A 13,741-nucleotide genomic window follows, 5' to 3' on the forward strand; every position below is an offset into this window, starting at 1 on the left:
GTAGGCAGACGGCGGTGACTCGAGTATAAGTTGAGGGGGGCACTTTCAACCCAAAAGAAAAGAGCTGAAAATCTCGACTTATACTTGAGTATATATGGTAAATATAAAAGCTTAACCTGTATTGAGTTAATAAATAACAAATATTTGTAAATTTTAAATTACACCTTTTTGCAAAATGGTGAAAATTGAACGTACGCAAAAATGTAAATAACCAGGGGGTGTGACCGGATGTGAACGAGGGCAGATGCCTTCGAGAGATATCCGGCTCCCATGCTGCAGAATCCTCCTTAATTCTCCTGTTTACAGTGCTATTCTGTTCAGCAAACCACTGCCACCGGGTTGGGGACTCTTCCCTTTATACCGACCCAAGGACGATCGGCCAGGAAACAACTGCATTTCCAAGCCTCGAAGCTCCCCAGCAGTGACACATGCGGTGGCCATCTTGCCCCAGTATCCGGGAGTCGGGCAGACAGTGGCAGTGCAGACTGACCTGCAGTTGCTGCTGGTCATGGATCAGGACGGCAGGGACCCCTCACAGCCTGCAGGTATGGACCATCCGATTGATGGTGCCTCCACCACGGCCATCCTAGCTGCCATAGATGCCAGCACGGCAAAACTAATGGGCAGAATAGACACACTGGCAATAGAATGTGGCTTCATCAGAGGGGATCTACATAAGTTATGGGGCCAGTTAACTACTACTGAATCCTGCATTTCTGACATAGAGGACGCTACTGTCACCACCATCCATAATGTAGCAGAATTGCAGCGCACAGTAAAGCTGAAGATGCAGAAAACAGGCTGCGCCACAATAATGTGCGCGTAGTGGGTCTCCCGGAGGGCTCAGAAGGGTCAAACCCCACTGGCTTTGCAGAAGCATTCTTCAAAGATATCCTTAAGCTGACACAGGTATCCTCTGCCTACATTGTGGAGCACGTGCATAGGGTCCCGACAGGCCCACGACCGCAAGGGTCACCGACCAGGCCATTTCTAGTCTGTTTCCTTAATTATCCTTGCTGAATCCAGGAAGCAACCTCAGCTCCGATATGAAAATACTACCCTCCTCTCTTCCCTGATTTTTTTTTTTTTTTCCCCCGTGAGCTCCAGAGGGGTCGGAGTACCTTTTGTGGAAGTGAAAAAAGGGCTCACCTACAGCATGCTATACCCCAGCAAGTTGCTTGTGGAGTATCGGGGCTCAGTGAAGTTCTCCATTAGATGTTTCAGAGTGGCTGCATACCCTGGCCTAATTTTCTCATTGCCAAGTTAATGTTCCTGTTGTGGAATTGCTTTTCACATTAATACAAACCTGACTAAAGGGGTACCTGTCTCCCTGTATGATCCTACAAGCATGGTCGGCCTATATGTACTGCAAATCGAGGTTATTTATCCATGTCTTTTTATCTTTTTCTTTCTGTTTCATTGTTTTAGCCTCACTTTATAACTTTTTAAATGCATAGCAAACTTTCATGTTATCTCCTGACTTGATATGTGGGATACAGAGTTTTCCATAGGATTTTTTTTGTTCTTGGACTGGAACTTTAAGACTGTTCATTACCCCCCCCCCCACCCCCACCCCTTTTTTTTCCTCTGCAGAGTTCATGGAGTAACCTCTCAGTGACGTTTATCCAAGTTTTTTTTTTTTTTTTCTGGGATTCAAGGCGAGACAGGGACAGGCAGATTTTCTGTTAGGATTTTTTGACTTAATGCAGAGTTTCTGCATTTACCCGTTGTAAAAAAAAAAAATCACTCTCATACAAGTGAGTTTTTTGCACTATCATAGTTCCCCTTATGCTCAGGGATGGATAGCTATTTAAATGTTATGTGTGTTTTTGGTATGCGTTCATGTCTCAGCACTGTAAGTGGCTCTGTATGGCTCTAGGCTCTATTTCTGATACTAGGCTCCCATCTAATGGTTATATTTGGAATTACAGTCATGTCATCAAATATTAACATAATTTCTTGGAATGTCAAGGGACTTAATCCTAAATTTAAAAGGGCCCTGGTGCTGAAATTTCTGCATGCCTGCCCCTTCACATTATTTTCCTGCAAGAGTCCCACCTGCTGGGCAGCAAAATTCTAGATGTCCTTGGATCCAACAAGCTATACATGCCACATTCACCTCTTACGCCAGAGGAGTGTCAATCCTGCTACATAAGTCTTTACCATGCTCAATAGATGTGGTAATTACTGGCCCTGATGGGAGGTTATGTGGTGATATCGCTTGAAATTTATTCACACCATTTAGCTCTGGTTAATATGTACAGTATCTCACAAAAGTGAGTACACCCCTCACATTTTTGTAAATATTTTATTATATCTTTTCATGTGACAACACTGAAGAAATGACACTTTGATACAATGTAAAGTAGTGAGTGTACAGCTTGTATAACAATGTAAATTTGCTGTCCCCTCAAAATAACGCAACACACAGCCATTAATGTCTAAACCGCTGGCAACAAAAGTGAGTACACCCCAAGCTATACACTCACTACTTTACATTGTAGCAAAGTGTAATTTCTTCAGTGTTGTCACATGAAAAGATATAATAAAATATTTACAAAAATGTGAGGGGTGTACTCACTTTTGTGAGATACTGTACATTCCTCCTCCATTCTCCAGTGACATAATTTGGTAGAAAAACTAGCACCCCACTCCCTGTCTAAGCTGCTGATAGCAGGAGATTTTAACAGTATTCTCAACTATTCCCTGGATACCTCTAATCCACAACAGGCGTCTAATAATGAATTATTACACTGGGCAGCAGCTGCTAGTAATACTGAATTATGGAGGTGGAAACATTCTACGGATAGGTGTTATTCTTATCTATCTCCAATGTTTGCCTACTCTAGAATAGATATGTTTTTTGCTAATGCTGCCCTTTTACTTACTGTGTCTGAGGTTTCATACCTACCTGGGGGTGTATCGGACCATACCCCATTACAGCTTATCCTACAACTTTGGTCCCATAGGCCTAGGGGGACTTGGCGCTTATCACCTAGCTGGATGGGAGAGCCCTCATTCGAGGAGGTGCTAAAGCCCCATTTAGACTCTTACTGCTGGTTAATGAGGGATCAGCCATGGAGCAAATAGAACTGGATGCCTTTAAAGCCACTACAAGAGGGATGTATATATCGGCCATTAAAGCTGTTAGGATGGAGTGTAAACACATGGTGACAATGTTACAGGATAGGGAGAAGGAATGTGCGCAGGCTGATCCACCCTCCTCATATACCTTGGCAAATTTAAATTTCTTTAGAATGACTTTATATCTTCATTATCAGGATAATGCCACCTGTACTTTACAACAGAGGAAAGAAGGTATTTTTGAAAAAAGGGACAAAAATGGTAAGCTATTGGCTCTATTGACTACCTATGACAAACCCTTGACCGTGTATCTCTTCTCCATTTGGAGTATTGTTGACTGCCAGAGATGAAATCTTAACCACTTCAGTCCCGGAAGGATTTACCCCCTTCCTGACCAGACCACTTTTTGCGATACGACACTGCGTCGCTTTAACTGACAATAGCACGGTTGTGCGACATTGCACCCAAACACAATTGTTTTGGTAGTATTTGATCACCTCTGCAGTTTTTACTTTTTGCGCTATAAATAAAAAAAGAGCGTCAATTTTGAAAAAAATGCAATATTTTTTACTTTTTGCTATAATAAATATCCCCAAAAAATATATATAAAAAAAAAAAAAATTCTTTCTCAGTTTAGACTGATATGTATTCTATTTTTGGTAGAAATTAAAAAAAATCGCAATAAGCCTATATTGATTGGTTTGCGCAAAGGTTACCGCGTCTACAAAATAGGGGATAGATTTGTGGCATTTTTATTATAATTTTTTTTTTTTTATTAGTAATGGCGGCGATCTGCTATTTTTATTGTGACTGCGACATTGTGGCGGACACATCGGACACTTTGACACTATTTTAGGACCACTGTCATTTATACAGCGATCAGTGCTATAAAAATGCACTGATTACTGTGTAAATGACACTGGCAGGGAAGGGGTTAAACACTAGGGCGCGATAAAGGGGTTAAGTGTGTTCTAACTGGGGGGGGTGGGCTACCACTGACAGGACAGCGATCACTGCTCCCGATGACAGGAAGCAGTAGATCCCTGTCATGTCACTAGGAAGAATAGGGAAATGCCTTGTTTACAAAGGTACCTCCCCATTCTTCCACTCTGTGACACGATCGCGGGACACAGGCAGACATCAAGTCCGCAGGACCCGCGGGCATGGTCACGGAGTACACGGCAGGCGCGCGCATCCACAATGCCGTATCTTAAAGGGGACATACAGGTACGCCCATTTGTTCAGCCGTGCCATTGTGCCAATGTATATCGTCGTGCACTGGTCAGCAAGTGGTTACAGACACTTGTTTCATTTTATAGGACATTATATTCGCCTATGACACTTTACAATGTGGATGACCTCCTTGCTACTCTGGACCCCTTACATTTGCCCACTTTACCAGAAGAGACTAGAGAGCTTTTGGATGTCCCCTTTGGGGATGTTGTGATCGCTGCGATTGGGTCTTTTCTACTGGCGCCTGGTTCAGATGGAATACCAATAGAGTGGTAAAAACATTAATCAAATGTTCTTGCACCAAGATTACTCCAGTTGTATTCGGATTGCTTCTGGAATGGTTCCCTTCCTCCCTCCTTTTATGAGACACACAGTGTATTATTGGCCAAACCAGATAAAGATCCCCGTCAGTGCTCTTTATATAGACCTATCTCTTTACTCAATATAGACTTCAAAATACTTACCAAATTACTAGCTAACAGACTTATGCCTTTCTTGCAACATCTTATTTTCCCTGATCAGACAGGTTTTATGCACACAAATGCCACAGATATTATTTTGGGCAGGATTTTTACTCATACCCAGTTAGGCTCAGATGTTTCCAGTGGAGGAATATTAGTTTTTCTCTATTTGGAGAAGGCTTTTGACCATATATCGCAACAGTGTTGGAAGGCTATGGTTTTAGCCCTCAGTTTAGACGATGGATCAGCATTCTCTACCAGAGCCCAACTGCAGCCATTGAATTAAATGGTCTGCTGTCGGGACTTCTTTCCAGTGGGCAGGGGTACTTGCCAAGGCTGCCGTATATGTCCCCTGGTCTTTTTGCATCACTGATTGAACTCCTGGGTGCAGCAGTGAGAGCCTCTGTGGAAATACAGGGGCTACAGCACTCTATGCTGACAACATGGTCCTTTTTTAACAAGACTCTGACTTCTCTTTATCGGAAGCTCTAGCTATTTTGAACTCCTTTGCCTTATTCTCGGGACTGAAAGTTTATTGGGGTAAATCCCAAATTCTCCCGCTCAGGACACCATCTCCAACTTGTAGGGTTCCGTAACTTGCCCCTTACAACAGGTTGACAGGGTCAAGTACCTGGGCCTTAATACTTCCAGCTTGGTATCTGATTTTATTACCTTAAATGTCACTCCGCTGCTGTTGCAGTTATGTCTTAGGTTAACAAGCCTGGCAGAATCTTCCCCTTGTGCTCACAGGTAAAGTAAATTTGAAGATTAAATTTTTGCCTCGTACTGTATATATTTCAGATTGCTTAAATATATTTTTAAGAAAATAGACCGGTCAGTTACAATCTTCCTGTGGCAGGGGCGAAATCCCAGGATCAAACTTCAGGAGCTGCAACAGCCATTGAAACGGGGGGGACTAGCGGTTCCTGATTTTTTTTATCGCTATTTTTTGGTGGGTCATCTGGTCTTTGACCATAGGTGGCTTGCTGTTCCTGATGATGATGCAGCCATTGCTCTAGAGGCGGCCATAGTGGGCTTCTATGAAGCACTGATGCATTTTTTGAAGCAGGGCTCCATACCCCATTACCATTTCTATGCGTGCAACTGTTAGAGCGTGGGCAGTGACTAGTAAGGCCAAAGCAGGAGACTGTACGCCAATTTCCCCTCTTGCACCATTGTGGAAGAACCCGCAATTGCCAAACTTTTTTGCATACCCTGACCAAGTCATTTGGACTAAATTTGGTAACAAGAAGGTCGGAGATATTGTTTGTAATGGAATGCTCCTCTAGTGTGATGCCCTTAAAGCTAAATTTCATCTACCTAAAGCGCCTTTCACACGGACGGCTGTTCTGCCGCAGGTAAAAGCATATAATATGTTCTGTGAAATTTAAGACTCCAGGCACTGCGATCAGCTACATTTGTACAGTTAGATTACCTGCGTTTAGCTGTGTTTACGTGCGGCTGCGTTTAGCTGCATTTGGAACATTCTTGACATTTCTGATGTGCTTCCTGTTGCTTTTCTTTCCTTTTTGCCGCTGCTATCCGCAGGAGAAATAGTACACTGCGATTACCTGCAGTTATGTGCAGATAGCTGCGCTAAATCGCTCCTGGACGCAGTCAATTCTATTTTTTCTATCCGCACAGAACTGCATGTAACTAAATCGCAGCTAAACGCAGTGTGTGAATGGGGCCATAGGAAAGCATTGTATGCTTTTAGCTGCGGTAGAAAACTAGAAAATCCGCAGCTAAAAGCACCATTCTATCCGTTCTTGTGAAAGGGGCCTAATACTCATTTGTTTCACTACTTGCAACTTAGGCATGCATATAACACTCAATTTGGTACTACAATTCTCCAGATTCAAGTGAGTGATTTGGAGTCTGCTCAGGGATGACTCTTTAGCAAAGAACCTTGTCCACTATTTACAAACAATTGTTTAGTGGGAACCTTCTCGCACACTGCAGAGCTGCCTGGGAGGCAGTGTTCTCTCAGTTGGACGGGGATGATCTTTAGGAGATTAACTTCTCCAGACTGGTGTCAGCCAGGGATCATCGTATTCAATTTAAATTTTTACATCACATCTACCTTACTCCGGCCAGATTGGCCAAGATCTTTCCTACTCAACCACCCTGTTGCTGGTGGTGCACTTCAACCAGTGCAGACTTTTTACACAATTTTTGTGCGGCTATTCAAATTTTCTGGCTGGGGGTCGCTGAGTGTGTGGAGGAGGTCACTGCACTTTGTGTACGGCCAGCTGTCGAGGTCTCCTGGGACTGGGTCTCCTGATGCCCAGCCCCTAAGAAAGTGATGCATACTCTTTTGACTTTATTGTTTTATTATGCTTATGCTTATTATTTATTATGAAGTTAATAGTGCTTTCCTGCAAAAAGTCTACCCCTCCGGCTGTTCTGGTGTCAATTGTAATGTCTTCCATGTGTGAAACCAGATTTGGAGCTGGGGGGAATTGCGTATTAAACTTCCCTGGAAGTGAGTTGTGGGCTTATGTACATTGATATGAGTCTGTTGATTTTTATGCCATTTGGTATGTAGTAGATTTGTGGTGCTAGTATCTGTCATTATGTAAGGACTTACATTCAATATACTGTATCTATGCAGTGAAACTTGCTGCTACATATGCTCAGTTATACTGAGGGCTCAGTGCTGAGGTGTTGTGTGTAGTGTGAGACCTGGTGTCAGGCTACCATTTAATTGTTCTAAGTGTTTCTTTTTGTTTTGATACTACAAAATTCAATAAAAATAATAATAAAAAAATGTAAATAACCAAATTTCTTTAAAAATCTGAAGGTTTTCATTTTTCCCTTACAACTTTCCGAGACCCCCTAAACCATATATTTTCTGAAAGCATAGAACCAGTAGAATAAAACTAAGGTGCTACTGATTTTTAAGGCTCCGCGATATTTGCGCAAATGTTTATTAAAACAATATTTTCGCAAAAAATACACTAAAATGATTATTAGTTGATTCATACATGGCAAAATTTACAAAATTCCTGCTAAATTCATACTAAATATAAAAGCTAAAACTGTATTGAGTTAATAACAAATATTTTACATTTTAAATTGCACCTTTTTGTGAAATGGGGAAAACTGAAGCTGCGCAAAATGGTAATAAAAATTATTTACTCTAAAAAGCTGGAGGTTACCATTTTTCCATTACAGCTTTCAGAATTTGTAAAAGACCCCTCAAACCATAGATTTTTTGAAAGCAAATGACCTATAGAATAAAAAAAAGTGCTACTGATTTTTTGGGCCCTGCAATAATTGCGCAACTGTTTATCAAATTGCTATTTTCACAAAAAAATACACTAAAATCATTATTGGTGCACACAAACACAACATAATTTACTAAATTCCTGCTAAATTGCTACTAGAGCATCGTTCAAATGTGGCATACTAAAGCTGTATGCTCTTGGAGGGCCATGTTTACCTGCACGGGGATGCACAGGTGTTCCGCGCATCCCTGTGAAGGCAGTCCCATTTATGTCATTTGGGATGAAACAGCTGCACAGGCATAGCTGCTGCTCCCAATCTGACATGGGTGTGGGTGCATGACCCCAAACGCAGACAGTGTGAGCTCAGGGACATGCACCCAGACCTACATAGATGTCAAATTGGGAGCAACAGCTCTGTTTACGCAGTTAATTCATCCCAAATAACATCAATGGGGCTGCCTGCACAGTGATACACAGAACACCTGTGCATCCCTGTACAGGTAAACACGGCCTTGCAGGGGTGTATGTTGTGTATGCCCTGTGTGAACAAGGCCTTTAGGCCCCTTTCACACGAGCAGACCGATCGGACCACCCATGTCTGTTTTTCAGGCGGACCTGATCGGACCACCTATTGTTTTCTATGGAGAGGCAGATGTAAATGGACATGTGTCCATTTACACCCGCCTGCATCCGATCTGGTCCGCCAAAAACAGATGAATGGGGATTCCTATCCATCTAGCAGATCAGATCGGATGACAGTCAGATGGAAACGAACAGGTGGTCCGTTTCCATCCAACCGCCCCATAGAGAAGAGCAGGCTGTTTCTGTCTGCTCTGCTTCAGTGGAGCGGACAAGGACGTGTCATCTACATGTTCAGCGGGGATCGGCGGACAGATCCCCCGCTGAGCAGGTGGATCTGCTTGACGGAGTCCGCTCCATGTTAAAGGGGCCATGCTATTGTGTGTGTTTGTGTGTGTGTGTGTTTTTTTTTTTTTTTTTTTCTTTTTTACTTTGAGATTTCAGAGGTCTAAACAGACCCCTGATGTCTCTCTTTTGAGACAGAAAGGGACTGAAGATAGTCCCTTTCTCTGCAGCCTAAGCTGCACATTACATGAATGAATAAGGAGTCTGTATAGAGACTCCCATTCATTCACAAACTGACACATAGTAAACTCAGTTTAATATGCTCAGTTATCAATGGACACAGGAGCGATCTGTAGTGACCGTTGCCTGTGTCCATTGTAGCTAAGGGAGGGGGCTGGTAAACACATTTACCAACACACCTCACCCCCTCCCCCACGCTCCAGCCTCACAGCTTGCCAGGGCTGAATGCCGGGCAGCAGCGTCAGGAGGTGAAGGAGAGACTGTCGCCCAGCAGCAGAGGATCGGGGAACAATTGCGCGGGGGGGGGGGGGTGATCAGAGTGATGGTTGGGACATAGTTTCATCCCCTCTAAGTCCCTGCAGCACGTGAGGCCGGCAGGAGTGGCAGAAGAGGGAAGCCAGCTTCTCGAGGGTAGCTGTAGGGGATCGGGTTTGCGTGGGGAGGAAGGGGGAGGGAGAAGATAAAGAAGAAGGGGAGAGCCTTTTTAGGCCTGGTTCACACATATGCGATTTTTAGTACCTTTTCAGTTTTGCAGAAGCACACTACAGTCCATGTAACATGGTTTCCTATGGATGTAGTTCACATCTGTGCATTCTATGGAAAGGGCCAGGGACTTTTTTCTGGGCTTTGATTCCATAGACTTCGATTGATCAAAAACATGTTTTGAAAAACGCAAAATGCACCTGGTTATGCAAACTGCAACCTGCATAGGTGTGAATCAGGCCGTACAGGATAAGGAGCAGCGGGAGGTGGAGAGGCTAAAGACAGGGAAGCGGCATGGAGGGGGGGGGGGGGGGTCACATTTGAGGTGAATAACTCTCATCAGTGGATTGTAATCCACTGATCAGAGCTATAGGATTGTTCAGCAGAGTCTGCTGAACAATTCTGCTATAAGTTTATGGTCACTGAAGCGTGTTTTGAGGGGGGATCCCCTCTTCATCAGAGCCAACTCAGTGTGCATACAAAAGAAGACTGAGAACAGGCAGGTGTTTGTTATTCCATGTCTCTTCTACAGTAAAGACCTGCCTACTCACAGATTTTTATAAGTTACCTTAGTATTGAAGTGGAACGCCAGGCAAACAGATTAATACACTGTTGAATTACACATACATTTCAATGTTTTGCCACTGAAGCATTTGCCATGTTAGTCAATCATTCTTGTGAAACATGTAAGGCCACTTGCACACTGATGCCTAAAAATGCAGAATTTTTAGGCATACAGGCATATAAACATGTGCTGCGTTTAGTAAAAGAAAAAATGCAGAAATCTGCATTGCCGGTCAGTATTTTTATGCACAGATACATGCTTATACGTACATGCAACACACTCCTTTAATTAAAGGTACAATATAAGAATTTTTACACATTTAAACAAGTGCTAAACAGTCCATCCTCATATTTTTGTGTCAGGAATGTCTGATGTTCATACATAAGTACAGTGTTCAAGTACCCTGACTCTGGTAGTCTGTAGGTTCACTCTGCTACTTCCTAGTTGACTTATACAACCTCCTGGGTCAGCTCATATTCACTGGACAGAGGTGGTGATGCATAGAGAGGAGGAGTAACATTGGATGCTAAACCAGGAAGGTTGATTAGGAACTGTGTCATCTTTCTAGCTGTGCAGTGTGGAAATGTGGTGTAAATCATAAGATTGGCTGTATAGAATTGCAAGTCCTTGAGCAGATGAAACATTAAATATATACAGTATTTACTTTTATAACTAGGTATTTAACCATTTGTCCACGGTTTTGCTTTAACTACTTTCATACTGCTGTATGTTTACAAACAGTGCAGTGGTAGATATTTGTACACCCAGTTCCATTGATAAATTGCACTGGATAAAGCACTATCAACTATCTTGCCCATTAATGCCGGTAAACCAAACCATCCTCAGGCGGCTTTATTCACAGGCACTGTACGCAGAGCCGATCTGAGTGGCTCTGTACTTTCAGATAACTGTGATTAATCATAGGAGAGACCAATCACATCAATCACTGGACATAAACGACGGTGTGTCTGCATCTAACAGCCCTCCCATTCTTTCAACAAAGGAAATGGGAACTAGTGAATCAATGACTGATTTGTTAGTTCCTGAGCAGTGTACACAGTCAGGTCACCAGTTGCAATTAAAGATTAATCCTTTCACTCACGCCCCCCCCCCCCCCCCCCATTTCTCCTACACATCTAAACTCCACACTGTCTATGTGACCTGTATATTGCCCTTTCACACCTCCCTTATCCTTCATATCTGTATCTTAACCCCTTCATCTCCATCCTCCCACTGTATGTGACCTGTAAATTAACCCCTTCATCTCCTCTTCCCTCTGTATATGACCTGTATGTACTATATCTAGTGCACCATTAATAAGCTCCAAAATGATCACCTTTGGGTGTCTAATTTCTAAAAGTGGCTCAGTTTTGTTTTTCCCCCACTCTCCTGGCATATTTGTACAGAAAGTAAACTGGTGTCTTCCAAAAATTTGTAATGTAGTAAAAAAAACCTGAAAATCAGTGGTTATTAAAAGCCACCAAAAGAAAGCCTTATCTGTTTAGTTTGTATGTTTTACGTATATCTGTTGTTTTTATCTAAGTTGGACTGGCCAGTACCTAAACTCAATATCAACTTGTCCACATGATTTATACTTGTACTGAAAAGGCTCTATCTAGAGCGGACTAGTATTTTTACACTCTTTGCTAGTATGTCAGCATTGGCTTGGAAATGAGTCCTGCAACATTACACAAGCTTGTGCTATTTGCTGTGGAAGTCTCATTATTGTCCCAACAATGTTGCTTTATTACATAACTGATCCTTCCTTGCAATCTACTCCTTAGGTCCTCCAGCGTGTAGATGATAACACACTTGTATCATATGATGTATCAGCAGGAGCAGCAGGTGGGGTGGTTTCCCCTAGGTTGGTACCTTGCCTTTGGATGCTTCTTATTCATATAGACAATGGCAATCCAACTTTTACTAATTCTCATCTCTCATACCAGGGATTTTGTGAACATACGACGCATTGAAAGAAGAAAAGATCGGTACATATCAGCGGGCATTGGAGGAACTCATCCTTCTAGACCTCAGCTTACAAAATATGTTAGGTAAAGTGCTTGTTTGCTCTCTTAATAGGGGTGGGGACAGTGTTTCTCATCCTAATGCATCCTGGCATACACTATATTACCAAATGTATTGGCACGCCTGCCTTTACACGCACATGAACTTTAATGGCATTTCAGTCTTAGTCCGTAGGGTTCATCGTTGAGTTTGCCCACCCTTTGCAGCTATAATAGCTTCAACTCTTCTGGGAAGGCTGTCTACAAGGTTTAGGAGTGTATCTATGGGTTTGACCATTCTTCCAGAAGTGCATTTGTGAGATCAGGCACTGATGTCGACGAGAAGGCCTGGCTGACAGTCTCTGCTCTAACTCATCCCAAAGGTGTTCTATCGGATTGAGGTCAGGACTATGTGCAGGCCAGTCAAGTTCCTCCACCCTAAACTCACTCATCCATGTCTTTATGGACCTTGCTTTTGTGCACTGGTCCAAATCATTTGGTGGAGGGGGGATTATGGTGTGGGGCTATTTTTCAGGGGTTGGGCTTGGCCCCTTAGTTCCAGTGAAGGTAACTCACTTAGGCCCCTTTCACACTGGGGCGATGGGGGCATCGACGGTAAAACGGCGCTATTTTTAGCGCCGCTTTACCGTCGTTTTAGCCGCGGTATTTGGCCGTTAGCGGGGTGGTTTTAACCCCCGCTAGCGCCCAAAAAAGGGTTAAAACCGCCCGCAAAGCGCCGCTATAGCGGCGCTATGCCGGCGGTATAGCCGCGCTGCCCCATTGATTTCAATGAGCAGGAGAGGTTTAGGAACGGTGAATACACCGCTCCAAAGGTGCTGTTTGCAGTAGTTTTTTTTCTCTTCTGCCAGCGCACCACTCCAGTGTGAAAGCCCTCAGGCTTTCACATTGGAGACACAGCAGCAGCAGTTTTAGGTCGGTTTGCAGACGCTATTAATAGCGCCTGCAAACCGCCCCAGTGTGAAAGGGGCCTTAAGGCGTCAGCATACCAAGACAATTTGGACAATTTCATGCTCCTAACTTTGTGGGAACAGTTTGGGGATGGCCCCTTCTTGTTCCAACATAACTGCGCACCAGTGCACAAAGCAAGGTCCATAAAGACAAGGATGAGTGAGTTTGGGGAGGAGGAACTTGACTGGCCTGCACAGAGTCCTGACCTCAACCCGATAGAACAACTTTGGAATGAATTAGAGTGGAGACTGCGAGCTAGGTCTTCTCATCCAACATCAGTGCCTGACCTCACAAATGCGCTTCTTGAAGAATGGTCAAACTTTCCCATAGACACGCTCCTAAACCTTGTGGACAGCCTTCCCAGAAGAGTGGAAGCTGTTATAGCTGCAAGGGTGGGCCAACTCAATATTGAACCCTACGGACTAAGACTGGGATGCCATTAAAATTCACATGCATATAAAGGCAGGTGTCACAATACTTTCGACAATATAGTGTATGTTTGGGTTTTTTAAAGGCTGCCATGAGATCCTGTGGATTTTGACATACCTGACTGGCATGCTGTTGGCCAGAACGTTTTTTTCTGAGATCAGATATGACGAGACCACCAAA

General features: G+C 43.4%; 1 protein-coding gene across 4 annotated transcripts in view; it reads left to right on the forward strand.

Moving 5' to 3' along the window:
* STARD3 (StAR related lipid transfer domain containing 3) overlaps nt 1-13,741 on the forward strand; it is a 152,646-nt gene that overhangs the window by 107,043 nt on the left and 31,862 nt on the right. For all 4 annotated transcript variants that reach the window (XR_012236931.1, XM_073608357.1, XM_073608355.1 and 1 more), the window contains 2 exons: nt 11,945-12,024; nt 12,107-12,211. Coding sequence is in view for 3 of the 4 variants with exons in the window: in XM_073608357.1 (XP_073464458.1) it covers nt 11,945-12,024; nt 12,107-12,211 (185 nt within the window). In the remaining variant the exon portion in view is untranslated. The remainder of the gene's footprint in view (nt 1-11,944; nt 12,025-12,106; nt 12,212-13,741) is intronic.

This window comes from Aquarana catesbeiana, linkage group LG12, assembly GCF_042186555.1.
Source record: "Aquarana catesbeiana isolate 2022-GZ linkage group LG12, ASM4218655v1, whole genome shotgun sequence".
In the NCBI taxonomy this organism is placed as follows: domain Eukaryota; kingdom Metazoa; phylum Chordata; class Amphibia; order Anura; family Ranidae; genus Aquarana; species Aquarana catesbeiana.